Below are 26,431 nucleotides of genomic sequence, written 5' to 3'. Positions count from 1 at the left end.
GGTGGAGGGTTGGAGATGACACTCTTGTCTGTCTTCAAAACTTGAGAGCCCTGTATGTGTGTGTGCATATATGTGTATTGTGTGTGTGTGTGTGTGTGTGTGTGTGTGTGTGTGTGTGTGTGTGTGTGTGTGTGTGTATGTGTGTGTATTGTGTGTGTATGTGTGTGTTGTGCTCGGCTCAGACCACTGGCATGTATTTAGAGATAACAGCACAGAAACCCAACACAATAAGGAGCCCAGCAGTGAATCAGACTCAGACTTATTAGTGTTTATAAAATGAATCTAATATAAAAATCTGACCCTGAGGGACTCTTTTTAACATCACTAAATCTGCATGATAGGGATTAGTTTGCATAATTGTTCTACATCAACATTTTTCAAAGAACAAGTTGGATTTGTGTTGTGTTGTCTAAGAGATTTATATTCATCTCGGTGCACTCAAAGACACCGCGGCGCGCGAGACACGACTGACCGTTTCTGACGTAATCAATTCAACGAGTCCAGTTTTAACGCCCTACCCTCACGCATGCGCACTTCGCACCTCCGCTGGCCAATGAGATCCGTAGCGCTATTTCGATGCGTATTTTGAATCAACAGAAACGGCTGCGCGAGACCCAAGCTGAGATCCTACACGTCTTCCACCCACTAAACAAACCATCAAAACCTACATTGTTGGCGCCCTACGATGAGGAAGAGGTCAGTAATGGTCATATATTCGAGTTAATTTAACGATAAGACTTATTTATTTAACTACGAATGGCTAACGGTTAGCTTATGACAGGTTAATTGATGTGTAATAATAATATGCTAACTAGCTAATATGCTAACTAATATGCTAATATGGCAGATCAATGACCAGACTTAATAGCACCAATCACTGTAAATCTCTTGAGACATTTTTAAGCAACATTTAATCATGATTAGCGTGTTAAAGTCTTTGCATTGATTTTGCTGTCTCTCTAAAACTATATAAACTTGTCATTCCTTTCTGCCTTGTTCACATGTCCATGTTTTTATTATGTATTTAGTGAGGTGCTTGCTGCTGAGGCAGTGTCATGTCTAAATAAAGCTCTGTGCCACCTAAAGGACATCTGGGAGGAGATTGGCATCCCTGAGGAACAGAGACTTGAGAGAACAAATGTGGTCAAAAGTCACATCAAAGTGAGTATGAAGTGGATATTGCACATGTACAGCATTTATCAGACGGCGTCATATCCGGAGTGACTTATATTATCTACGGTTTTTTTATACAACTGAGCAATTGAGGGTTAAGGGCATTGCTCAGGGGCCCAACAGCGTCAGCTTGGTGGAGCTGGGATCGAACTCACAACCTTCCGATTAACCGCTAGGCTGCCACACGCCCCGGGATATGTTCCTAAAATCAAATATAAAGTAAATTTATCTGTGAATTCATATGGCATTACATTGTAATAAATATATACTACAGATTAAACAGTAATTTACCTGGAACCTAGGCTGCCAATAAAGCACTGTAAAAATCTTCGGTACATGTGGTAGATTGCAGGATACAAGTGAACTCAATGACCCAATTAATTTGTTTTATGGTGCTGGGATTTGAACAAACAACAAATCTGTGACATGAAACCTTATCCAATAAGCCACTTCAAATCAGCTCACCTAGCTTGCACTGATTCATTGCAGTCATTCAGTCGAGCTAATTTGGCTGTTAATGCAAGTTAATTGCGGTGTTGTGATGTAGTTGTGGTGGCTCAGTGGTTAAAGGTTTAAGACAAACATTTTAAACCATACACACATTCTAGCGTCTAACCATGACCAGACTGTCGCAAGTCCCTTAATTTCTCAACTCAATTGTTTTCTACATAAGCCAATTTAGTATGTATACCAGGTTATGTGTCATTTTACAGAACTTAATTTAAATATAACAGTATTTCAGTGTAATTATATTTTACAGTTTACTATAGAGTTTACAGTACTTTACTGGCAACCAATGTTTCTAATAAATTAACGTTAAAATAAAAGGCTTTTATTTATTTATTTTTATTTGTTTTATTATTTTTACATATACCTATTAAGTAAGTGTTTCAACGGTAACGCTCTGGACTACTGATTAGAAGTTTGTGAGCTCAAGTTGCTTTGGATGAAAGTATCTGCCCAATGAATAAATGTTAATGTATCTATTAGGGTCTTCTGGACATGATGATTGCTGAAGAGGAGAGTCTGAGAAAGCGTTTAATGACCAGTATTGAGACTTGTCGTAAAGAGCTGGATAAAGTGTGCTTGGAACTGCAGCTTCCTCTGTATCGGGTAAGTGATTGCGTGTTGTGACCCTAACCAGTCAAACTTGCTTGTCAACAGTCAGGCTCATTAATATCACAGAGCCTCAAAAGCTGTAGAAAGGTAGACACTCATTGATCAACACAGTTGCTTTCTCATGTGTAAATATCTTAGATGCATTTTCATTAATACTAAGGCAAGAGTTAGTGCTTGGTATAGAGTGATTTTGTCCTAATGAAATTTGTAACCCAGGTGCCTGGGCTACTGATTTGTCCATGTCTACTGATAATCTTTTTGTAACGTTGTCTGTTTACCTGTTTTTAGGAGGAGAGGGGAAACACAATGCTCCAACAGGAGAAAGATATACGAACCTTTCTTGAGGTTATGTTGAAACAGAAAGGACAGAGAATGCAAACACTTAAAACTCTCATAGAGCAGGATCAGGACCTCTGTGACATTCTCTGCCTGGAGCCGTTCTCAATCTCTGCAAGTTCAGTTCCTTCCCTGGAGCAACTGGAAAACTTCCAACAGCACATTGCACAACTGACAGCAGAAAAGGTGGAAGATTTCAATCATCTGTCTCTAATGTAGTAACATCTTAAAGTTATATATTTTTAAGTACCTTTAACTGTCTTTATTTATTTATTTATTTATTTATTTATTTATTTATTTATTTATTTATTTTTAGGAGCAAAGACACAGAAAGTTTGTTGAGCTAAAGACAAAGATAATACTTTGTATGGACAATCTGGATCAACTGCCTGAGACTAGTTTTGAAAAGGATATTGTCTGTGAGGACGAAGAGGCTTTTTGTCTCTCCCAAGACAACCTTGAGTCCCTTAAGGTCCTCCTCCACCAGGTAAGAGTGGCATAGTTTTCCCAAATGTTCTTTTTCATTGAAGTGCTACACAATACAAAAGCTCACACATTCAACTGTTTCAGCTTGAGAGCAGGAAAGCTGAGAACGAGCGCATCTGTAAGTCATATCGAGAAAAGATCCAGGAGCTTTGGGACAGGTTGCACATCTCACAGGAGGATCGAGAGGCTATTGCTGAGCACATGACCACATCTAAGAAGAGGAACATGGAAGCAGTATGTAGATCCTAACAACATCTTGGAAAATGTGGTTGATACTTTCATATTTTTTGCTTATTCAAATTTGCCTTCTGTTTGTTCTCAGTTGCAAGCTGAAGTCAATCGTCTTGAGGAACTGAAGCTCAGAAATATTCAGGATCTTACGAAGGCTGTTCGAGAAGAACTTACGTTTTTCTGGGATAAGTGCTTCTACAGCCCTGATCAGCGACAAGCTTTTCTACCTTACTATGATGGTAAACTTCTGAAATTCTCTTTTATACACTGCAAATGCTTTTGGTGTGTACCAAGTCAAATAATTAGTTCTTTTCAGATCATTTTAGCGAAGAACTTCTGAACTTGCACGAATCTGAGCTTCAGCGCCTGAAACAGCATTTTGAAGATCATAAAGAACTTTTTGAAGGTGTTCACAAATGGGAGGAGAGTTGGACACTTTTCTTGGAGCTTGAAGTAAGTTGTATGAACCAGAGATAGAAAGCTGATGATAATCATTAGTAGTATTAGTAGTTGTATCGGGAATAGGTTTGGCTGATTATTGCTGTTATCGTTTCATTTTACTCATTTAATAATTCCATTTGAAGAAAAAAGCCACAGATCCATCCAGATTTACCAACAGAGGAGGAAACCTTTTAAAGGAGGAGAAACAAAGATCGGATCTTCTCAAAGGCCTCCCAAAGGTAATTGATGCTGTTTACCTCCAAGCATTTTTGATTGCCATTTGTTCAAGAAGATTAAAATAACGCCTGAACAGACAAAGCTTCATGCACCTCAATATGTCTCATTTAGCTGGAAAAGAAGCTGAAAGCCCAGATCGAGCAGTGGGAGCAAGAACAAGGCAGAGAGTTTCTGGTCCAGGGTCAGAAGTTCATGCAGTTTGTTTCTGAGCAGTGGGATCTCCATCGTCTGGAGAAGGAGCGGGAAAAACAAGAACGGGTATGCCTTTCTTAAGAGAAAATGTTAAGAGTAACTAAATTCATTTTAATTTCACTTCATATTACCAATTTATTTCATTCTTTTAACAAATGTGTGTTTAGTAACGTACTGTAGTTCATCAAGGTGTATCTTGTATCAGTACTGATATAGTTAAAGTATCCAATGTTAAAAATAAGATTTAAAAAAAGCAAAATTTTGCATCAAGTGCTATTTTATAAGCAGACATACAGCATAATGAAGGTGGAAGCCATATCATTTCTAATTTTTATAGCATGTATTAAATCTGGTTGAAAGGATAGTGCTTGTGTTTGCAGTCAGTGGTATAGATGATATTGAAAAATCCCATTTCGGACACCTATGTTGAAAGTTAGAAACCTGTATACACCTATAATATTTATCATCTGACAAGCTGTACCGACTCAATTACAACAATTTTTTCCTGTGTCAAAATTGAAATATCTTTTGAACGTAAGTCACAGGAATAATTTGCCAGCTCTGAGTACAGTCCATAGTTTCTACATTTAATGAAATGAAATTTAGCACAACAGTGAAATACACTGGCTAATATAGAAAAGTATAATATCTGTATGTAAGCAAGAACCTGTGCAGAATTTGGTTACTCTACTCGCCTGAGTGTGTGCATGTCAAAGCAGGACATTCTGACGGAGTGAGAAAAAAACATACTTTAATTTACGGCTCAAAGGAAGGTGCTGGAGAATGATCCAGCTAATGTCTCTGGTTAGAAAGTCTTGTCCACTGGACAAAATAATGGACCAGTGTTCAGTTATAGACTGTTGTCTGTGGTGCTTTCTGGTTGGTTTACAAAGCAGTATGAACATCTGTTACATTTTAAGTTACAAAACAAATCATTTTGTTCCCATTCCACTACTTCACGAGAACTTTTGTCATTCTTCAAATTCATACGTCTCCTATCTTTGTTTGTTAGCAATTAAAAAAGAGCAAACAGACAGAGGAGGACATGCTGTATGGTACTGCTGTACGGTCTCCTGCTAAACGAAGGTTTTTGGGCAGTATGACCCCTTGCAAGACACGGAAGGTAAAAATATTAAAATAATTTCAGTTGGATTTCAGTCTGTATCATGCATATATTTAATGCTTTATATGTACATGCATATGCTTTAATGCTTTAGCTAATCACTGCATTATAACTTAACTTTCCGTTCATTTGTATGAACGCATGTATTATACTAACTCTCTTTACGTTTTCTTCAGCTAAACGCTACCTCCAGCACCGCCACTGGCACCTCTAACAGCACTATGCGCTCTGTATTTTGTGGAACTGTCTGCCACTCACCTGTGTCCCGCCCTCCAATATCAGCCAGTAAGGTTAGTGCAGGGCTGATTCGTTTTTGACTTGGGTGCAAATTAAGTATTGTCTTTTATGCAGATAAGTGACAGATGTTTTTTATCTTTATCTCAAAAACAGGGTAATTCCTTGAAGACCCCTATCCGAGGGAAACCTCCTCAAGGACTGGCAGAGCGTAACAAGGAGAACGTCTGTCATCTTCCCTACGCTACAGGGGGTGTGTTGAAGACTCCAGCTAGCCCACAACGTAACTTCAGCATCAACTCTGTTGCCAGCACATATTCTGAGTTCGCGGTAATTTGATCTTCATTTTGTAATTCCTGTTTATCACAACAAACACTGTTTACTCAAAGAGCAGAAGGGGTTCAAAAAGCAATGGAAGATTGAGTTAGTTAGAAACATAATAGGTCATTGATTCATTGAAAGTGGCCTTGGTTTCAAAAGGCCACTTTCATTTTATGTGCTGAATATATTTCTGGTGTATATTTCTTAATAAAGTACTGTATTTTCCAGACAATGCTTTGCTAAACAGTTTAATAGTCTGCTTTGAAAAAAAAAACACAACAGCAAATCAGAAAACCAACAGCATGAACAGAAACATGTCGTTGTCTTTAGACTGAAAGGGTGTGTCCTTACTGAACAGTGTAACACCAATAGGCATATAGTTATATTTACTGCGTTTTGCATCCTAAAGATGCTCTTTACATTGCATTAATATGCAACATTACATTGCATTAGCAGTAGTCAGAAAAAAAAACAGACTTAAAAAGTGCTTTGTTTTCATAGTTGTGTGTTGTGTCCAATCAGCAACAAGCATGGGACCAACCCTTCCTATTCTGATGTTTGTTTTTTCTATGTTTGTCATTTAAGAAACTATAATTACTATAACTATAAACTACGATTACACTAAATATTTTGCCCTTTTCGATGCATTAAAAGACACAGTAGGTATTTCAGCTCTAATGGTGCTTGTAAAGAAAATTCCTGTCCTCAGAGGAGAAACTGACAAAATTAGCCTCGACATAAATTAGACTATTTACTAAGGAATTATCTAAAAAAAAATTCTGAAAATATATGACCATTTGTATTGGCTTAAAATCTATTTGTTGGATTGTTCTTCATCCCTGGTTAATTCTTACATTTGTTTTAAAAGGGAATAGTCAACATCGAATGCAGTTCATCAAGGTTTGTTTAAATATTAACACTTATTATTAGTGCATGTTTACTTTAACACACTTGCTGCAGCTCAGCGACTTGTTTTCCTGTGAGCTGAACTCTGTGAATTTGTTAGGAGATTTTATGACTAATTATTGTGTAAATCATAAAGAAATTCAATACTAGAATGGATCACCTCTTAGTTTAATAATAAAAAAATCATTTGAACATTATTCTGTAGTGCGTTTGAAACGTTTTATTTTATTTTCATGGACTTTGGTAGGCTTCTACTACTTTTTGAACCCTTGTCTACTCATGTAGCTGAGCTGCTGCTCACACCCTCTTTCACCCAGTGTGACCTCTAACCCTTTTTTTGAGATGTTTAGACCGTGTGTATCTTGACCCTTCTTTTCACCTTGTAAAATCTTTGACCTATTTTTAAATTTAATCTGCTGGCTGTTACTTAGATGCCATCCAATATCCCTGTAACTATTATTATTATTATTATTATTATTATTATTATTATTATTATTATTATTATTATTATTGTCATTGTACTAACAGACCTGTTGATCTTTCTTCCACAGAGAGACCTCTCCAAAGCCTCAAAGTCAAAGTTCACACCAGAAGTCTTGAACTCAACCATCACACACCTATGATCACTCACATACACACACAGAAGGAATACTGTAAAATACTCTAAAACTGTCACAGCTGGCGATGGAAACACTGCATGACCTGCTCACTAAAAGCTTTAATGTTCACCTTTTCAATGTCTGAACTTCTTTTTTATATGTAAATGAGGGTTATGTATATTTAATTTTTTTTGAATCTGTATCTTTATTGTTAATATGATTAATACAAATTTTAATGAAGAAAAAAACCATAGTTATTATATGTTAATATTAAAACAAATCAGCTCAGTCTGTAACATTTTTAAATGTAAGTTACGGTAGAATGGTGATTGGGTGTATGATTGATTCTAGGCTGTAACCAGCAGTATTAGCAAATGTACCTTAAAGTCTACGCCTATCATGAATGTTTTGCACAATATATCGTTACATGTTTTTTTTGTCCATTGTACTTTTATTCTCTGGTTCACTACATTAAAATATTTTTCAGCACATTACTCACTCTTCATCAACGTACGCAATAAAAAAAATTGCTACATTAATTTTTTTTCCTTTTATCTAATTAAACTAAATACTGCATTATGCTAGATGTTCTAGGTAAATTTTTCAACCAGCAAGTATTTACATACATTTGGATAAACAAACTCACACTGTGACTCATCTAGGAGCAATTGAGATTCAAGAATGTTTTGGGAGGAAATAAGGAAAGTGAAAATCTGCTTTCTTTGCTTTCTCTGCAAATCTTTGTGTGCTCTCATTCTGGTGAACCTGGAACTGATTTTTAGCTCTTCAGGCTAAATAATAAGCTCAGAGTTCTTGCAGTTGACGGCAAAGAATTTTGCACAATTTAGGAGATGCATTGAAGATTACTTGTAACGTATAGTTGAACCATTAGTAATCTAGAAAATGTGAAAAAATTCCAAACACTTCCCTGTCTGGTCAACTAGGAATATCTGACATGTTGAAAGTATATACTGTCTCCTCCAAAAGTACTGGAACAGTCGGTCCAATTCTTTTGTCTTTGCTGTACACTGAAGACATTTGGATTTGAGTTCAAAAGATGATTATGAGATGATAGAAATGATTTTCAGTTTCACTTTTCAGTTCAACACAATTTTTATTTCTTTATATTCACATCAAGATGTGTTAAACAATTTGATCAATTTGACAAAGTGATAAAAAAAAAATTTAACATGTGACTGATGTGTTTCCAGTTTGTTTTTAAGCAGTTTCAAATTGTAATGATAGTTTCCCCTTTATATCTGTATTTTTGCATTCTTGTTTTAATATTTAAGTAATGGTATTTAATTTGATTCCCATCTACTCTTAAATAATTAGAGTAGATGGGAATCAAATTAAATACCATTACTTAAATATTAAAACAAGAATGCAAAAATACAGATATAAAGGGGAAACTATCATTTTTTCAACTATCTTTTTCCACATAAAGACAAAGAGTTTATTTTATTTTATTTTTATTTTATACAACATATTTATATAAAATGTATTATATTGTGTAGGCATTTTTATAAATCAGATATACATTTACACAAATTTTATTTATTTGTAGAGTTATTCCAATAATTTATATATATATATATATATAATTAAACATATATGTGTGTGTATGAATGTGTGTGTATATATATATATATATATATATATATATATATATATATATATATATATATATATATATATATATATATATATGTATGTGTTTGTGTGTGTGTGTGTGTGTGTGTGTGTGTGTGTGTGTGTGTGTGTGTGTGTTTAATTAAATTAATTTTCGTATAGTGATACTTTATGAAAACGTGTTTTCAAACTTTTATTTTGAAATAAATGATAAGACTTTTATATTGATAACAAAAGTATTCACTCGACCGGAAGACGGTCGTGTAAGTTCTTGGGATTTTTTCGTTCGTTTGGTTCTACCCGTTTTCCGACTGATAGTATTCCTTTTAGTGCAGGAGGCGGGGCTTGTTTGAATACAGGTGGAGAAAAACTACGCCGAAAGCTAGTCAGAAAAATGGCGGAAGTCCAGCGACGTAGCTTAGGGAAAGACGCTGTCTGTTTTAGTGTATTATGGAAGGCGTCTGTCCGAGCAAAGATGTTTATTATGATTATTTGCATTCTTTTAGTCGAACCTGGACGAGCTACGACTCACTGGGTCGTGACAGAGGACGGAAAAATCCAACAACAGGTCCGAACTGTTTGTGTTTTGGTTATTTAGCTAACGTTAGCTTCATGTTTCTTATCTAACTTGGCTGAGGTGGCGAGTTTGGTTGCTAGGTAATGTGCTAGGGAGTCCAGTGTTACTTTAGCCTGAAGCTAATTCTTACAAACAGCTTATGTGACTTGTGTTATTATGTTAAAACAGCTGTTAGCTTCTGTCTGACAGCTGCACTGCATTAAGAAGTGAGTCTTGGTTTGGTTTCCCAGAGGTCAAGTAATCAGGCGTTTTCAGTACTCGGTACATTGGACCCTTTAATCTTATTTCCATTCTACATTTCTGATGTATAGATTTGTGTTCTATTTCCTTCTGACTTTTCTATCTCTGACACCTCTCTTCATGTCACTGACCAGTTAATGGTCCATAACCTGGTGACATTGTGATTGTGATATGTTTCAGCTTGTAAAATGACCTGGTATTTAAAATATCTACACATTTCCAGCTTCTCTGAAAGTGATTTGTGCTCATTTGTTTGCAGGTGGATTCTCCGCTTAACTTGAAACACCCACATCATCTCGTCCTTTTCATGCAACAGGAGACTCGGGTCAACTACCTCAAAAAATTAGAGGTGATGTTCAGACTTTAATATCTGCCGGCTAAACCATGACTTTAGTTTTTGTGTGATTCTATCTAGCTAAAGTGTCATTTTCAGATAATGGACATTTTCTTCTATAATCCAAACCTACATGTTGAAGTTCATTCAAATCGATATACTCTCAAAATAAAAAGTCTCACACAGACTGTCTCTTTTATCCCTGGCCTTTTTAAAGACAGTGACTCATCTGCCTTTTTCATTGGGGTCTTCTTGTCAAATATGATTACGGACATTAGGAAAGTAATTATTGAAATTATGAGTCTGGAAAAAAACACGTAAATACATATCAACAAACTACCGGGGTGTGTGTTTTTTATTTTATTGCCGCAAGCCACAATTAGACGTTCCACCGATGAGGGTGTGTATAAAATACACCATTGTATATGTGCATCATATTATACAAGATGAAGAAGAAACAGCATGTGGTCTTTGTCACAGATCACGTGCTCTCTACTGTCTTCACTCTCGTTGCTAGTCACGCTAGTCACATTTGCATTTAACTTTACGCAAATAAAATAGCAAAACTTTCTTTGCCAGCTCTCACTGAAAATTATAGTTCTCTGTTTGCTTTATGTGAATGTAGCATAAAGTGCCATAACATTATTCATTCTCAAATTGTACACTTAATTTTTATTGTTCTCAAGCTGTCTATGTAGAACTTGGACAGCTAAAAGTAGGAGAATCAACTAATCTCTTTTGATGACTTCATTGTGCTTAATTCAATTTCGATCCAAATGTCACATGGAACCTTATAATACTGAGGTCACTGAATGTCATTCCATGCTGATTAAAAACAATCTCCAACATTCTACAATTTAATGCTTACTTGCCGTTTCTTTTGTTCTTCTCTGCCCTTAATAGAAGCAGCTAGTTGCTCAAAAAATTCATATTGAAGAAAATGAAGACCGTGACACTGGATTAGAACAACGTCACTATAAAGAAGATGCCGACTGCGTCACGGCTAAAGTTCCTCTCGGGGATCTGGACCTCTATGACGGCACCTTTATATCGCTGGAGAGCAAAGGCATAAAGTAAAGCAGCTCTAAGGTGTATTCTTGCTGTCTGGTGGTTTGTTTGTGATGCTGTAATGTAATATATCTTTCTTTGGCTTAATGTGTTTGTGCATTACAGTCCTGAAGACTATATGGATTTCACTTCACCTTTACCTTCAGACCTGGAAAAGCCCGACTGTACAGAAATTCTTGAGCTTCCATACAGTATTCATGCATACCAACATTTAAGGGTAATGCTCTATTCATTTGTGTGTTGCATAAAGGAAACCTAAAAAGTATACAATATGTTTCAACTGAAGTGTTTGTGGACGCTGTATTTTCATTAATCCAGTGAAAAGTTTGCCGTTGCCTGAATTCGCATGTGGGATTAAAGCGCTGCTGCATTGGTTCCTTCAAGTAAAGATGATTCGAGAATTCATTTAATCTGGTGTCCCCATGAGCGTGTAGTCGAGTGGCATTCTGATAGGAAACTGTTAAACTAAATCAACGAGCACAGAAATTCATTTTAAAATAAATTTAGGATAATATTGAAGCACAAAAAATAGTTACGACTATTAACATGCAAGTTGTTTTGTGTAGAGTTGTTTTCTGTTTTATTTTTTCATTGCTTGGTTTGGTTTTCAGGGTGTGCAGGAGAAAGTAAACCTCACATCACCTTTGCTGTCAAAGGATGACCCGATCTTCAATACTTTATCCCAAAAATTGGGTCATCGCATGGATGAGGTTGGCCATAGAATACAACAGGGTCTTCTGAGGGTGAGCATATGACAGTGTACAGAATAATAATAACAGACACGTTTTATTTTGTATGTGTTTATTTAGATGTGTGTATGTGTAAATATATATATATAAAATATTTATTTTTGTTTAGAATTCCTCCTCCTGGGTGCTTTACAATCTGGCCTCCTTCTACTGGCGTATGAAGAATGAGCCAAGGAGAGCTGTGGATTGTGTCATTCGTGCTCTTCACTTCTCTCCCAGGTACAAGCATACCCCAAATCGCTGTATGATTACAGCAGTCTTTTAAGATTATTGGACCGGTTTTCTTCATAAAACGGCATGATCAAGGCTTGTGCAAGACATGACAATAGGTATATAGGTATCAATGTTCTGCCTAAAGAAATGACACACCAATGAGTTTGGAGCTGGAGGAAAAAGTACAAAATCAATGTCAATTCTTCAGCATGTGTATTAAGTAATACGGATACAGGAGACTGCAGTTCATCAGCTATTTCCATCAGTTCCACAGCCCTTTTTAAGCCTGTCATGATAGACCTTTAATGAGACATTTTCTCTGCTGCCACAATTTAACAGTCCACTTTACTTTTAAAGCCCACATTTAGGTTACACATTTCACTACTCAGCAAGCTCAAGAATTCATATTCAACTGAACTATTACAGTTTAAACCAGGCCGTGTACAGCTCATTGTTTTTGCCCTTCAGTGACACACTGATGTGGTCACGTCCTTCATCATTTGACTTAAATTTGCATGTGTCTGCATACTGTACTTTTTCTTTTAATAGGCAGCACAAGGATGTAGCCCTAGTCAACTTGGCAAATATTCTGCATCGAGCGCACTTCTCAGCAGATGCCGCCATCTTGGCTCACGCTGCCCTGGACCACACTACTGATATATTTACCAGCCACTACACACTTGGCAACATCTACGCCGTGAGTGCCAAATACCTCAGCAAGAGTAACTCTTTAATGGTGGCCACATGTAAAAGCTTTGATTGGCTGCTTTCTGAACATGTTTGTCTTTCTGTATCAGATGTTGGGGGAATACAATCACTCGGTGCTCTGCTATGAGCAGGCTCTGCAGGCTCAGCCAGGCTTTGAGCAGGCTCTGAGGAGGAAACACGCTGTCCTTTGTCAGCAGAAGCTCGAGCAGCGGCTCGAGGCTCAGCACCGGTAAGGGGGGGGGGGGGGGGGGTATGCTCTATGACATGGGTTCTATAAAGAGCTGTTCCAGTCAGACATTTCCATAGACTCTCAGCATAAATTTTATTTAAGCAATCTTTGTTTCAGTGGCAAAATAAACGAAGTTTATGGGCAGGTGATGTTAGGATTAGTGGTGGTGTTATTTAATCACCACGATGTCCATTTAAGCAACTTTAATTATTTACACAACCAGCATATTGGATGATTAAACAAATGTTTTGAGGAGAAAATTATCATTTCTTTACCAGATACATTTAACCTCCATGTTCCTGACAATTTTTGCTGCATGTGGATGCTGAATTGGCTTTGGATTGTTACTATGTTCTTAATGCCAAACGAATGCTTAAAACTATAATCCTTGGGGAACATATGTGTTATTAGTATACTTCGATATCGGCTTACATAACAGTTTGGCTATAAAACTGTTTGAAATACGGATCAGATTTTTTTGGTCTCTAACTATAGAAATTGGATCAGATTTTTTTTGTCTCTAACACCAGATAAAGTGTTTTTGGACAACTAGGTTTGAAATCACATAACAATCAGAAAAGATGAGGTAACACTTTATGAATGCCAAGGGGAAATTAGTGTTGCACTCTGTGTTGTGTGTCGGAGCTAGTGTGACTGCTATGTTTTATTTTGCAGGTCTCTTCAGCGTACTCTGAATGAATTAAAAGAGTACCAGAAGCAGCATGACCATTACCTGCGGCAGCAGAGCACGCTAGACAAGCACAAGTTGATCCAGGAGGAACAGATTCTACGCAACATCATCCATGAGACACAGATGGCCAAAGAGGCACAGCTTGGTGAGACAGACTACCAGTGAGCCATTGGCGTGGTTCAGATACGTACCCACACAAGTATTTGGATGAGTAATGTTATGCAGTGACCTCAATAAACAATAGGTAGTTTGGTGATGTAGGTGTGTCAGATGTATCCTGATTATACAGCAATTACTGATTATACAGTCCCACAGCAACAATAACAAATGATTTTTTTTTTTTGGTCAGGTAACCACCAGATGTGTCGTCTAGGTCAGCAGCAGTACAGTCTGTTCTGTCCATTTGACTTACCTGTCCGTTATCATCGAGGAGATCTGTTTGAGAACGTGCACTATATCCAGGTTAGACTGAGCAGACCTGTTTCACACAGCAGTGCTCAAATATGTGCCACAGCTTTGAGATGAACTTCTTTATAAAGGAATTTTAAATGCAGTTTATGATCGTGACGGCTCGGAATGTTCAGTCGAGGCACTAAAATCTATTTTCAGTAATAAATTTTTAATTCTTAAATTTTCAATGCCCTACAGACAGTATGACTTCACACATATGTACAGTATATGAATTAAGGTTTTTTTTTTTTTTTACAGAGAATTTTGTCTATATCTACTCGGTCTAATGACATACTAAGACTGTATAAATGTGGTAGCTTAGTGGTTAGGATGTTGGACTACCGATCAGAAGGGCACGAGTTTGAATCCCAGGTCCACCAAACTGCAACTGCTGGGCCCTTGTGCAAGGCCCTTAACCCTCAATTACTCGCTTGTATAAAAATGTCAGTCACTCTAGATATGGGCATCTAATTGTCATGTAAAAATATGAAGCAATATAAACAAATACATACTTATCGGCTGTTTTAATAGGAAGACACGTACTCCTGCTAATTTATCAATGAACCAATCATTTGGCAGCAGCGCAGTACATAAAGTCATTCAGATAACAATGTCAAGCTTCAGATAATGATGGGGTGTGATCTCAGTCAGGTTGACTGTGTGGCATGGTTGTTGGTGCCAGTTTGACTAGTCTAGCTTTTTATACAACAGGAACCAAACCTGTAAAAACCTTGTAAATATGAGATGTATCTTAGTGACTGTTGTCTGTGTTTATTGTGCGTACATGTGCAGTTTGGCGAGGAGGTGTCCGTAGCCGGCACCGTAGCTCTGGTGTCGGAGCTGAATGTGAACGAGAGTCAGAGCCCACAGCCTTACTCCACTGTGTCTGGAGGAGACATACCAGCAGCACACTGGGACAAGGAATCATCCTCTAGTGCTGTAAGATTTTGTCTCCTGCTCTCTGTATACAAACATCTGAATGCACATTTATCTTGTTTATGCTCTGTGTTCCAGTATTCCACTGAGTGTAATAGTGCATTTGTGGAGCATGTTCACTGGTATTGGGATATGTGCTCCAGGTATTCTAGAGCTCAAAAACCTGAAGTTTTTCCATGTTAAATAGGAAACCCATAGCATGCTGTGGCCGAGAAGTTCAGACTGCGCTCAGCGTTTTCCCACCGTTCCCTCTGCTAACCTGCTGCCCACCTTCTTTCTTCCCCCAGAGAGTCATGGCCTCAGGTGTGACAGATAAATGCACTCTCACTCAATAATACATAAACCTTTATATGAACATTTCACACACTTTCACAGCTTTTTATTTACCGCATTTACTTTTTTTCCCTTAAGGAGCCTCTAGAATGTCTAGGTGATATTTGTTATATTTGATAATTGTATTATACAGTTTTTCTGACTGTATACGTTTCCTGACTCTATACGTAGCACATAACCACATCTGATGCAGGACAGATCTCACTTTCGTTCTGTAAACCTTGTGTATTGCTGTGTGCCTTGACTTGCCAGATTTTTAAATATTAGGATTTCTAGTTTTTATTATTGAGCATCTTACATTCTGAAACATGAACCAACTCATACTCGAGCTTTCTGTGTCTTGCTTTGTTCAGGGGAAAGAGTAGCCTGTATGTGAACGGGAGTCCCCCTGTCTCTCTCGAGACTCCAGATTGCAGTATGGAAGCTCAACCCTTGCCTGATGACCCTCTGACTTCTGTAGCCTGGACCTTGCAGGGGAAACATCTGCCCGATCCGTACGCTACTCAGGTTTGATTGTTCATTCTTTCTTTATTTACACACAAGCATACAAAACACTGGCCCACAGCCTACTGATTTTATCAAGTCATGTCGTGGGGGAGTTTGACTCCCTAACCCTAAGGTTGTGGGTTCAAGTCTCGGGCCGGCAATACCACGACTGAGGTGCCCTTGAGCAAGGCACCGAACCCCCCCAACTGCTCCCCGGGCATCGCAGCATAAAGGTCTGCCCACTGCTCCGGGTGTGTGTTCACGGTGTGTGGGTTCACTGCTGTGTGTGTGTGCACTTTGGATGGGTTAAATGCAGAGAAAGTATTCTGAGTATGAGTCACCGTACTTAGCTGTATGTCACGTCACTTTCACTTTATCAGCGGTTCTAAAATATCAATAAGTAAAAATAACAAAACCATATGTCACTAAACATAATAGTTGAATTGGGAGTAGAGGTTTTGGTAGACAACTGTCTACCTGTGCCACAGGATTTGTTTAAGGAATTAATTGGAGCCAGTTTTTTGTATATGCTGTTTTATCATTTTGTACTTCATTTGCAAAGAAATGATAAGCTTTTGCATTGAACATGTCATGTTAAATTTTTTTTCAGGTATTTTGGAAAGGATATTTATTAGGAGGGAAGTAAAAAAAAAAAAACCTTATTAAAGGTTGTAAGAAATGTCCTACTGTTATATTTACATATTCCACAACACAAAACGGAGCCCTCTACAAGTGAGGTTTTACAGGTGAATTAAGTGTTAAAGTAAAACACATGATTTTGCATGCATGTGTGTGTTTGTTGCTATGCAGGTATTGCTGAAGCGTAGTGAAGGTTGGACCATGGAACAAATGGGTGCAATGATAGCAAGTACTCTGGAGAAGGTAAAGACGAACGACTGCTTGTAGTGATGATAAACTGTCTTGTCATGTCCTCATTTTTGTTCCACATTAGCAGGTGCTTGGGACAAATACTGATTGGACAGCAAATTACTTCTCTAGAAAAGAAACAGCTCCAGAAATATCTAGGCTAACTATTTTAAGACGAGCTGAATCAGGACGAATGCAGGAATCTGTACTATAGTAGATTTTTGCTCTCTGTGCTTGTAGATGAGTGTACCACGGTGGCTGGTTCAGAATGAGGCGGGGCTCTTTTGGAGAGCTCAGGGAAACGGTACGCGAGCTCTGCAGTGTCTGTGCCAGGCCCTGCACTCAGCTCCACCTCAGCACAAAAATGTGCCCTTAGTCAACACAGCCAACCTGCTGCTCCACTACGGCCTCCACCATGTAGCCCAGGAGCTCCTGCAGCAGGCCATGGAGATCAACGCCTCAGAGGTACACAAGATGAATCCCCTTATTTCCATGGGATAGCACTAAAATAAGTGACCTGCAGTTTTCTACAGCAACTTTCATGTAGTTATTTACACACACATGCTTTATAGTGCTTAGTAAGTGAGGGAGAATTATGTAACGTTTTACCTAACAATAGCTTCAATATTCTGATATTTTCTAGCATAGAATTTGTTCTGAAAATGATGTTTTCTTCACTTGCATGGAAAAAATCTAATATTTTTGTATATCATATAGGTATATTATTCATTTTTGCCTCCAGTTAATACTTTTACAAGTGATAAAATGCCATTTAAAGATTTGCTTCCAATTCATCCATTGAAAGAAATGACTTTTTCTATATTTAGCACCCAATCTACTTATGGTAAACAACAAAACTGTCAAATTTCATTTACAGTGATTAATAGGTTCTCACTATGATTATCAGCGATACCACCATTTTTTATTTTAGCAAATTACTGTATATTGTTGTCACAAAACAAAATGATCACAGTATTATTTTTGAAGTAAATTGCAATAGTATATACTACAGTATAATTAAATTATTACTAAACTTCTGTAATAATATATGATTGTGACTATATATACAGTGTCGCTTGAAAGTTTGTGAACCTTTTAGAAATGTCTATATTTCTGAATAAAAATGACCCAAAACATTATCAGATTTGAACACAAGTCCCAAAAGCAGACAAAGTGAACCCAATCAAACAGATCAGTCAAATATATTATACTTTATAATTTTTTTTTTTATTCAGGAAAATGTTCCAATATTATATATCTGTGAGTGTTCATGGAAGTGGACCATGGCAAAAACCAGGGAGATTTCTGAGGCCTTCAGAAAAAGTTGATGTTGCTCATCAGGCTGGAAAAGGTTACAAAATCATATTGAAAGAGTTTGGACTCCACAAATCTATAGTCAGACAGATTCTGTACACATGGAGGAATGCTACTCTCCCTAGCAGTCAACCAACAAAGATCACTCCAAAAGCAGACATGTAATAGACTGTTGGGTCAGAAAGGAATAGAGGGTAACTTCTAAGCAACTAAAGGCCCTCTTTACTTTGGCTAATGTTAATGTTCATGCCTCGGTGTGCACTTCAGAGTTGCAAGGTAAAAGCCGCTACTCTCCCAAAAGAACACTGCTGCCCATGAAGTTTGCTAAAGATCATGTGGACAAGCCAGAGGACTATTGTAATAATAATCTGTGTAGGACTGAGACCAAAATAACACTTTGTTTTAAAATGAGATATTATTTTTGGAGAACAGAAAATACTGAATTCCACCATAAGAACCTTATACCTTCTGTGGAACATGGTGGTGGTAGTATCATGCTTTGGGCTTGTATTTCTGCATCTGGGCCAGGATAGCTTGCCATCATTAATGGAACAATGAATTCATAATGATACCAGTGAATACTAATGGAAAATTGCAGGACATCTGTCCTTGAACTGAATCTCAACAGAAAATAGGTCATACACCAAGACAACAAGCCCAAGCATCCATCTGTGCACCAAAGAATGATATTGATACTGAACAAAGATAATATTTTTGAATTTCCAAGTCAAAGTCCTGAGCTTAATCCAAAAGAAAATTAGTGGAAGGACCTGAAGCAAGCAGTTCATGTGAGGGACACCCATCAAAATCCGAGTGTTGAAGCTGTTCTGTACTAAAGAATGAGATAAGACCTTGACTGAGCAACAGTTAGCGGACACTTTACTTTACAGATACTGAAATCTAAGGTTCACATACTTCTGCAAGTCACAGATATGTAATTCTGGAACATATTTCTCAATAATTAAATGAAGAAACTGACTGTCCAGTGTCATTGTATATTTTACTGACTTTCCTAATCACTCGTTTCATTAAGCCTCACACTCTGCTGAGCATGGTGAGTGTTCAGCTCTCTCGAGGGAACCTGACTGGTGCATTGACCCTGTTCCGACACGTCCTGTCTCTGAGTGGCAGCTGTAGCCAGTGTCATGCTAGCCTGCCTCTGCTGCGCTGCCTGCAGTTCTACCCTTTTCTCTACAAGCTCCAGCACCAGACCTGTCAGCGTGAGTTCTGTTGCCACTAATGGCTGCTAATTACATTGCTCAAAAATAGACAATAATTTAATAAATGCCAATTAATACATGTTCATTATATCATTCAGTCAGAGAAAAACTTTAAATATACACTTAATCTTCCAATATTGTTAATACGCTTCTGTTAGTAGCGTATTAGCTTTTATAAATCTTGCCGTGCTCAAAGGTGAAGTTTATATTAACCTGAGTTTAGCCCAGACTGCTACCATATTGCACCATCCACTTTTCCCTGTCTTGCAGTCTCTTTGCTCTAATCCCTTGTGTTTCAGCCTCGGATGTGTTGTGGGTCGAGGTCTTTTAATAGCTCAGTGACTGTAATCTCTCATCTGTTTTTAGCTCTCTCTCCACTGCATTTTCTATTCTGGGTTTGCCTTCTCTTCCACCTCCCACTCCTTTTTTTTCTTTTTTTTTCTTCCTTCTTTTTCTTTCCTTTGCATCCCCTGTAGTTCAGCACTCCTTTCCCCTGACGCTGTTCCCCATCAAGCCAAAGGGCTTTGAAGTGGAGAAATCTTGCACTCAATAATTCAACAGGCTGAAAATAGCTTAAACTTTTATTTAGAGGCTGGTTTATTCTGCAGAGAAAAATGAATTCATTGTCCTCTCCAAATTTGAGGGAGACACATGCAGTGCTATTGATTTAGGTATTAATATACTGCTGTAGACTTGAGTGGATTTGTGGTTTATCTCAAGTTTCATCTCTCCCCGTGTGACGTTTTGCTTTTGCAAACTTTCCTGTGATTGGCATATAGTGGAATCAAGTGCAGCTAATACGAAAAAAGAACTTAAAGAATAGTATTGTTCCTGCTTAAAATAATAGCCTTCATGGCTTCCATTAAGATAAACTCACCATAGCAGGTTAATCCTCAAACTGTTCTCATTTATATTTGGCCATTCAAAATATCAATTTACTAAAGGCAAAGAGAAGAAATCCTGAAATCATCGCTTAGAATTCATTGTCATATTTTTTGAAGCAGTTGTCTCAGTGTATTATGGACATGTAGTAACAAAGCTGTAATGAAGTTAGTGTAAGAATATACAGTGTGTTTGGTGTGCAGATGGTTCAGGTTGTGAGAGAGTAGATGACATTGAGGTGGAGGATTGGGAAGCCGAGGAAAGGCAAGAAAAGGGAACCACGGACGCCATGCCTGGATCTGCATTAAAGGACTCACTCCTGTTTGAGAGTATGTATTTAGTTTGTCTCATATTTGAGCCATTATCGAGCATCACAAAATCACTTACTTTCTCTTTCACTCATTTTTGTTCCCTTGTCTCTCTCTCTCTCTCTCTCCAACTCTGTAGAGGTGGTGGTGGACAGTAATGGCTCAGGAGAGGTGGGCCAGCAGGAACAAGGGGAAGATAAAAAAGGAGGTTTGGAAGGAGAAGAGCAGTGGCAGTTGCATGAGGAGCTGATGGGAGCATTTGAGGGAGCGCTGGATGTGAGTGGGAAGCGCGGAGACCTACGAGGGATCCGTGTTTTAAAAAACGACAAGGTGATGGGGGCCAATAGCGACAGTGCCTGCTTCGGGAACTGTGAGGATGATGATGGAGCAGAATGGGTAAGCTCTTGACTGTCAGGAAACAACATCTCTGTAGTTTGTGTCAGGAAACAACATCTCTGTAGTTTGTTAGGCTCTTGTGGTTCCAAAGAAGTTAGTTTATCTTTCTGTTATTTTTATATATTTACAGTAGTTTGCTTTTTTTTTTTTTTTTTTTTTTTTGTTCTTCTGAAAATGAATGTCCTATGTATACTAAACACTGTAGAAAATCTATTCACTGTAAGCTTTTATTTATTGTTCTGGATTTCCAGATCACATTCCAGGTGAAGCGAATGAGAAAGCCCAAGTCCGAGGCCGATGTTTCTGAGAGTTGGGCAGGTGAAGAGGATTCCTCTCAGAGCGACTCCTCAGCTGCAAACTCCATCCTGGAGATCAGCGGCCCCACCATTCCCTCCCCTGGACCATCAGGTTCTTGCCTAATGAACCGACTGCTTTCTTTCACGTGCAGTATTATGTACAACTGTGTGTTTTAACGACAGCTGTGTGTTTTCTAGAACGGTGGAAGGACTATAGCAGTCTGGGTTGGCCAGGACCAGAGGAGTGTCAGCGCACACGACGTGTAGACCTCACTACTGTTGCAAGCACCTGGCTGGCTGTGTCTGCCAAAAATATTGAGTATGCTTATTTATCGAATTTAATGTACACATTCATATCTTTTATGGTGTTTTCACCGAAAACTGTCTATAGGTTTACCAAAATTGAAATTTTGCTTAAGCACATGTTGCAACAAATAAGATACTGTCTGGACTAATCACTGACGACAGGTATACACATACAGTACAGGATTTATGTAGTAGACTCAGAATCTGTTCCAGTGGTTACTTTCTATAGTATACAGATTTGGCAAACCTGAGCAGTAAGTGATTATGTATATTAAGTGATTATGTATATTATGTTATTAACACCCATAAAGTATATTGGAGGGCATTTTTTCCTCCAATGTCAGAACTCCAGTAATGTACGTATGTCCTTTGCTTATAAACTTTGTCTTCTTTATTTGCTCCATGTTCTCTGTGTAGCATCACAGAACATATAGACTTTGCCACTCCACTGCAGGAGCCTGCAGCAGAACCGGTGTGCAATGCTAATCTGGCTGCCAGCATGCACACACTAGACCATCTGGGGGGAGTGGCAAACCGTGGCAGCATCCACTATACTGGAGAGAGTCAGCTCAAAGAGGTGTGTGTGTGTGTGTGTGTGTGTGTGTGTGTGTGTGTGTGTGTGTGTGTGTGTGTGTGTGTGTGTGTGTGTGTGTGTGTGTGTGTGTGTGTGTGTGTGTGTGTGTGTGTGTGTGTGTGTGTGTGGAATTCAGGTTACTGCATGCGGTCTCTTACTAGCAGTCTATCACTCAATCACCTACCTTACTGTGTGTGTCTCACTCAGGTGCTTCAAAATTTGGGAAAGGATAAATTTTCGCCGCAGCCCTTTGAGCAAGTGGGGACCCGCTTGGCCAAAGTCTTGGAAAAGGTATAGTCGGGGATGGTTGGTCTTAGAATTGGCCTTTCCCAGTACATAAGTTACACCATGTGTTTATTTTGGCTTAATTATTTTTAATGTAAAGCACTATAGCAATATTTTAGCTTAAAAATGAAACCACAAATGTATTAATATACTCAAATATAAAAAATATATTGTAGCTAAGACCTGTTTAGCAGAGATGGGGAGATAATAAATTTATTACCTAGCCCACAAGGCAGGTGGAAGTGCACTACATTTAATAAACCTTGTTTGATTTGCAAATTTTAGTAGCAAGGAGATTTAGTTTGGTGTTTAGGAAGGATAAAAATGTTTGATGTAATTATCTTGTGTATACTTATTATTGTATGCTGTCTTTGGCCTCATCCATTAGAACCAGACCTCATGGGTTCTATCCAGTATGTCGGCTCTGTACTGGAGAGTGAAGGGTCAGGGGAGGAAGGCCATCGACTGTCTGCGTCAGGCTCTAAACTCTGCACCTCACCACATGAAGGTACCAACGGACTAATCAAACATTAAGTAATAAACAGGTTTTCTCTTGTGACTATCTGGTGTCTCCTCAGCCTCTGCTCCAACTTTTGAACAGTTTTATGGCTAAAGAACTAAATAATTGTTAGGTCAAAGAACTCCAAGTACTCTGTTTATATGGCAAGATTCCACTTGTCATAACTGAATTAACTTTTTATCTTAACCTATGGGTGTTTGGTTGCATTAATTTCTGTAAAACATGCAAATAGATTTTTTACAGTATATTCCGTATATAAAAGTGCAATCCATGCAAATTATATGATTCAAGATTTGTGTTTATCTCCTTACACACTCGCCAGAATGTGAGGATCAAGCTTGCTTCTTTTTTTTTCTTTCTTTTTTTTAACAGGACTTTTTATGAACACCAAATTTCTTCTTTAAATGATTGTGCATATGATTAATCAAAAATGTAACTGACACCAGTAGTAGTTAGGATGAATGTATTTATTATAATTTTCATATAAGTCACTGTGCAAGTACTAAGTGTGCTCGAGTTTAAATCCTTTTAAATAGGGCTGTTCCAGATTTTAATAAACACCTGATGTTGTCTTTCTTCCTGCAGGATGTTCCACTAATCAGCCTGGCTAACATCTTCCAGAACGCCCGTCTGTGGGAGGACGCACTCACCGTGGCTCGCATGGCTGTAGAGATCGCTCCTCATTTCGTCGTAAACCATTTTACCCTCGCTAATGTATACATAGCAATGGTGAGGTCTTTCACTTGACCATCATTGAAAGAAAAGCTGCATTTCTTCTTCATCTTCCTCACCCTTCTGCTCTGCTCTGTTCTACAGGAAGAGTTTGAAAAAGCAATGCACTGGTATGAATCCACTCTAAAGCTCCAGCCAGAGTTTGGACCTGCCAAAGACCGTCTTCGTACCATTCAATGCTACCTTCTGACTAAGAGGGACAGGCGAGCTCCATAAAGACACACACACACACACACACACACACACGCACACACACACACACACACACACACACACACACACACAGTGGCACATATATGCACACACATACATACAGCTCTATTTAAATAGAGAAGTGGGGAAGGCTTTAGCTCTATCAGTGTTTATTTTTGCCACATATCATCAGCGGTTCAGTTAAACAGAGCGGTTTTTGAAAAGAATCTTGGTTTCCAATGTTACAGAAAAGGTTGCTGTAATTAATAGATCGGTAGAACTTTTTTATTTATTTATTTTATGGTGTCAGGTTTTTTTTTGTAGGTTTTTTTTAATACAGGTTGTTTGCTTTTCTCTTTTTTCTTTTCTAAAACTGACAAAATTTGAAAGTCAGCCAGATGTTTGCTCGATACAACTCCACTCCCGAACATAGCATGGACAAATTCAGGTATTATTATGATGGTTCGAGAAATATTCAGATTTGTATGCCATGAAGAAACCACTTCTGATGTATTAACTACAGCCGGAAGCGTTCTATGATTCACAAAATTTTCAGAATGTTCCAACACCGTCATGACACGAAGTCTATTTATGACCAAATACTAAATAGTAGATTTCTGAAGTATAATATGCACAGTAAATATATCAGTCCCGGAAGAGAAATAAGGTCAATAAAGGCCCTATTTGATTGACAAACCACAGCGTAATGATGAACATGTACGTCATAGAACATAGTGTTTTTAAGGTTAGTTTTTATATTGTCAGAATACAAGGAAGATTAAATCAGACACTAAACCATTAGTGTATTGTACTTGAATCAGCCATTAAAGTCATATTTAGTTTTATATTTTTTTCATTGCTTCACTGAATAAGGTAATTCTGATGGATCTTAACCAACCTGATAATGGCAGATTTTTTTTTAAGTGTTTTAATTGTTCTGCTGACTGAGAAAACATTGTCTCTGGATGTAGATTTTGGTCTATATTCTTTTCAGTGTGACTGTAGATACACTATTATACACTACAACAGTTTTAAGGAACATCAGTAATCTATAACAGGTCCATTCCAAATTCATCTCCATTTACAGTGCCAATCATTTTTAAGTACAATATAACGTTTTCATACACTGCTGTCTTAATGTGTTTCATTTTTATTATGTCTGACCTTTTTTTTTCTTGTTGTTTTTAGTCAAACTCATTCTTGGAATTCATGACAAATGTTTGCTCAAACTCTACACGTGCACACGCACAACACAACACGCACAACACACCACAACACACACACACATCTGTGTTTGTAAAATGTAATGCAGCCTTCCATGACTTCTCTCTGTTCAGCAAATAATGTTACTGGTCTTAATCCACTAATAAACACACACTGTTGATGATGATGATGATGATAACATTAATATTCTTCATCACAAGTGGTTAAGGTGAACCTGAAACAGCAATTTTAATTCAGAAAGACAGATAGAATATGTATTTTTTAAACTGAATCCTGTGGTGGAAGGTTTAAGATCATCCTCAAGGGGGATAAGCGAATAAAATTCTTTTAAGGACAAGTTTGGACTTTGTTTTTTCTGATTTCAGTCTTCGGAAGGATGTCTCTCTAAAATGGCTTAAAATCTCTTGTAAAGTTTTTGCAACAAATGGATCATAGATCATGCAAATTTTCTGTCAATTAGAGACACAAGCTAAGTTGAATTCTGTGTCACTTTAGTGTGATACTTCCTTAATTCCCGAACGTCCGGTTCAGGTGTGGCTTGAGTTTATTATGTCTTATTGTTCAAAAAATGTTAAGGTTTTCATGATTATGTCTGAGGAACATTTCATACATAATTTCTCTTTACATGTCACTCTTATGCATAATTAGAGCATCAATAGATAAGAAAAAATATATATACTTTCTAAACATTTATTTTGCAGATAAAAATAGTATTTGGTTGTTTATGATAAGTTCTACTCTATGACCAAAGGGTTGTGGACACTATACCATCACATCCACATACAAACTGTTGACACACAGTTGATTGCACACATCTGTATGGGATATCATGTTTTGAAAGTTTGGAGTATAAAAACTCACACATTCTGCACAGATCCCTGACCTAAACCCCTCAACAACCGTCTCAGAAGAGTGGAGGATATTATTACAGTGAAGTGGGACTAAATGCAAACTGGCATGTTCAACAAGCATATGCATGTATGTGTGATTTGTCCGGTGTTTACAAACATTTGACCATGCAGTGTAATTATATAGTGAAGTAACATAGAAGGCTGGAAAAAAAGCACAAACAAGTTTCTTTTTATACAACTGCATGACTGTGTACCTGAGAGAATTTAGGCACTTTTAAATGCAAAATCAAAATATGTTGCAAGAACTTTTCTGGTTGTTTTGAAGTTTACTGCTTTACGAACATTACCAAGTATAGAAATAGACAGATAAATTGAAAGATAAAACACAATACTGACAATTGTTGATGCCTTCCACATTTA

At 37.7% G+C, this 26,431-nt stretch overlaps 2 protein-coding genes across 5 annotated transcripts; both read left to right on the top strand.

Moving 5' to 3' along the window:
- Positions 1–536: 536 nt before the first annotated feature.
- prc1b (protein regulator of cytokinesis 1b) lies at positions 537–7,831 on the top strand. Of its 3 annotated transcripts, XM_027136940.2 has the most exons (15): positions 537–696; positions 1,029–1,161; positions 2,164–2,286; positions 2,581–2,814; positions 2,945–3,115; positions 3,199–3,348; positions 3,437–3,584; positions 3,662–3,798; positions 3,930–4,025; positions 4,135–4,281; positions 5,228–5,338; positions 5,515–5,628; positions 5,729–5,902; positions 6,762–6,793; positions 7,351–7,831. In XM_027136940.2, the coding sequence occupies exons 1-15, from the start codon at positions 686–688 to the stop codon at positions 7,397–7,399; spliced, it is 1,830 nt and encodes a 609-aa protein (XP_026992741.2). In that variant the 5' UTR covers positions 537–685; the 3' UTR covers positions 7,400–7,831. The 3 variants fall into 3 exon arrangements, with proteins under 3 accessions (XP_026992741.2, XP_047666931.1, XP_026992742.2); XM_047810975.1 differs by lacking the exon at positions 5,515–5,628; XM_027136941.2 differs by lacking the exon at positions 6,762–6,793.
- Positions 7,832–9,352: 1,521 nt separating this feature from the next.
- On the top strand, positions 9,353–25,497 carry ttc17 (tetratricopeptide repeat domain 17). 2 transcript variants are annotated; one of them, XM_027137109.2, is made up of 25 exons: positions 9,353–9,598; positions 10,107–10,196; positions 11,085–11,254; positions 11,355–11,466; positions 11,861–11,992; positions 12,108–12,217; positions 12,761–12,908; positions 13,009–13,148; positions 13,824–13,984; positions 14,189–14,301; positions 15,082–15,228; positions 15,413–15,528; positions 15,912–16,065; positions 16,855–16,926; positions 17,152–17,376; positions 19,259–19,445; positions 20,531–20,656; positions 20,775–21,031; positions 21,283–21,439; positions 21,526–21,646; positions 22,051–22,210; positions 22,415–22,498; positions 22,881–23,000; positions 23,598–23,741; positions 23,829–25,497. In XM_027137109.2, the coding sequence occupies exons 1-25, from the start codon at positions 9,425–9,427 to the stop codon at positions 23,958–23,960; spliced, it is 3,552 nt and encodes a 1,183-aa protein (XP_026992910.1). In that variant the 5' UTR covers positions 9,353–9,424; the 3' UTR covers positions 23,961–25,497. The 2 variants fall into 2 exon arrangements, with proteins under 2 accessions (XP_026992910.1, XP_047675461.1); XM_047819505.1 differs by lacking the exons at positions 9,353–9,598; positions 10,107–10,196 and having other exon boundaries at positions 11,147–11,270.
- Positions 25,498–26,431: the final 934 nt, after the last annotated feature.

Source organism: Tachysurus fulvidraco, chromosome 1, assembly GCF_022655615.1.
Source record: "Tachysurus fulvidraco isolate hzauxx_2018 chromosome 1, HZAU_PFXX_2.0, whole genome shotgun sequence".
NCBI classification, from domain to species: Eukaryota; Metazoa; Chordata; class Actinopteri; order Siluriformes; family Bagridae; genus Tachysurus; species Tachysurus fulvidraco.
This window is presented reverse-complemented; position numbering and strand designations above follow the sequence as displayed.

What these genes read in the sequence shown, in the direction of transcription:
- ttc17 (XM_027137109.2), top strand. Translation starts at nt 9,425, where the DNA reads ATGGCGGAAGTCCAGCGACGTAGCTTAGGGAAAGACGCTGTCTGTTTT. An exon ending in CCGATCCGTACGCTACTCAG is followed by an intron (nt 16,066 to 16,854) that starts GTTTGATTGTTC and finishes GTTGCTATGCAG; the next exon opens with GTATTGCTGAAGCGTAGTGA. An exon ending in TAGCAAGTACTCTGGAGAAG is followed by an intron (nt 16,927 to 17,151) that starts GTAAAGACGAAC and finishes CTGTGCTTGTAG; the next exon opens with ATGAGTGTACCACGGTGGCT.
- prc1b (XM_027136940.2), top strand. An exon ending in TTCTCAAAGGCCTCCCAAAG is followed by an intron (nt 4,026 to 4,134) that starts GTAATTGATGCT and finishes TGTCTCATTTAG; the next exon opens with CTGGAAAAGAAGCTGAAAGC. An exon ending in CTCCAATATCAGCCAGTAAG is followed by an intron (nt 5,629 to 5,728) that starts GTTAGTGCAGGG and finishes TCTCAAAAACAG; the next exon opens with GGTAATTCCTTGAAGACCCC.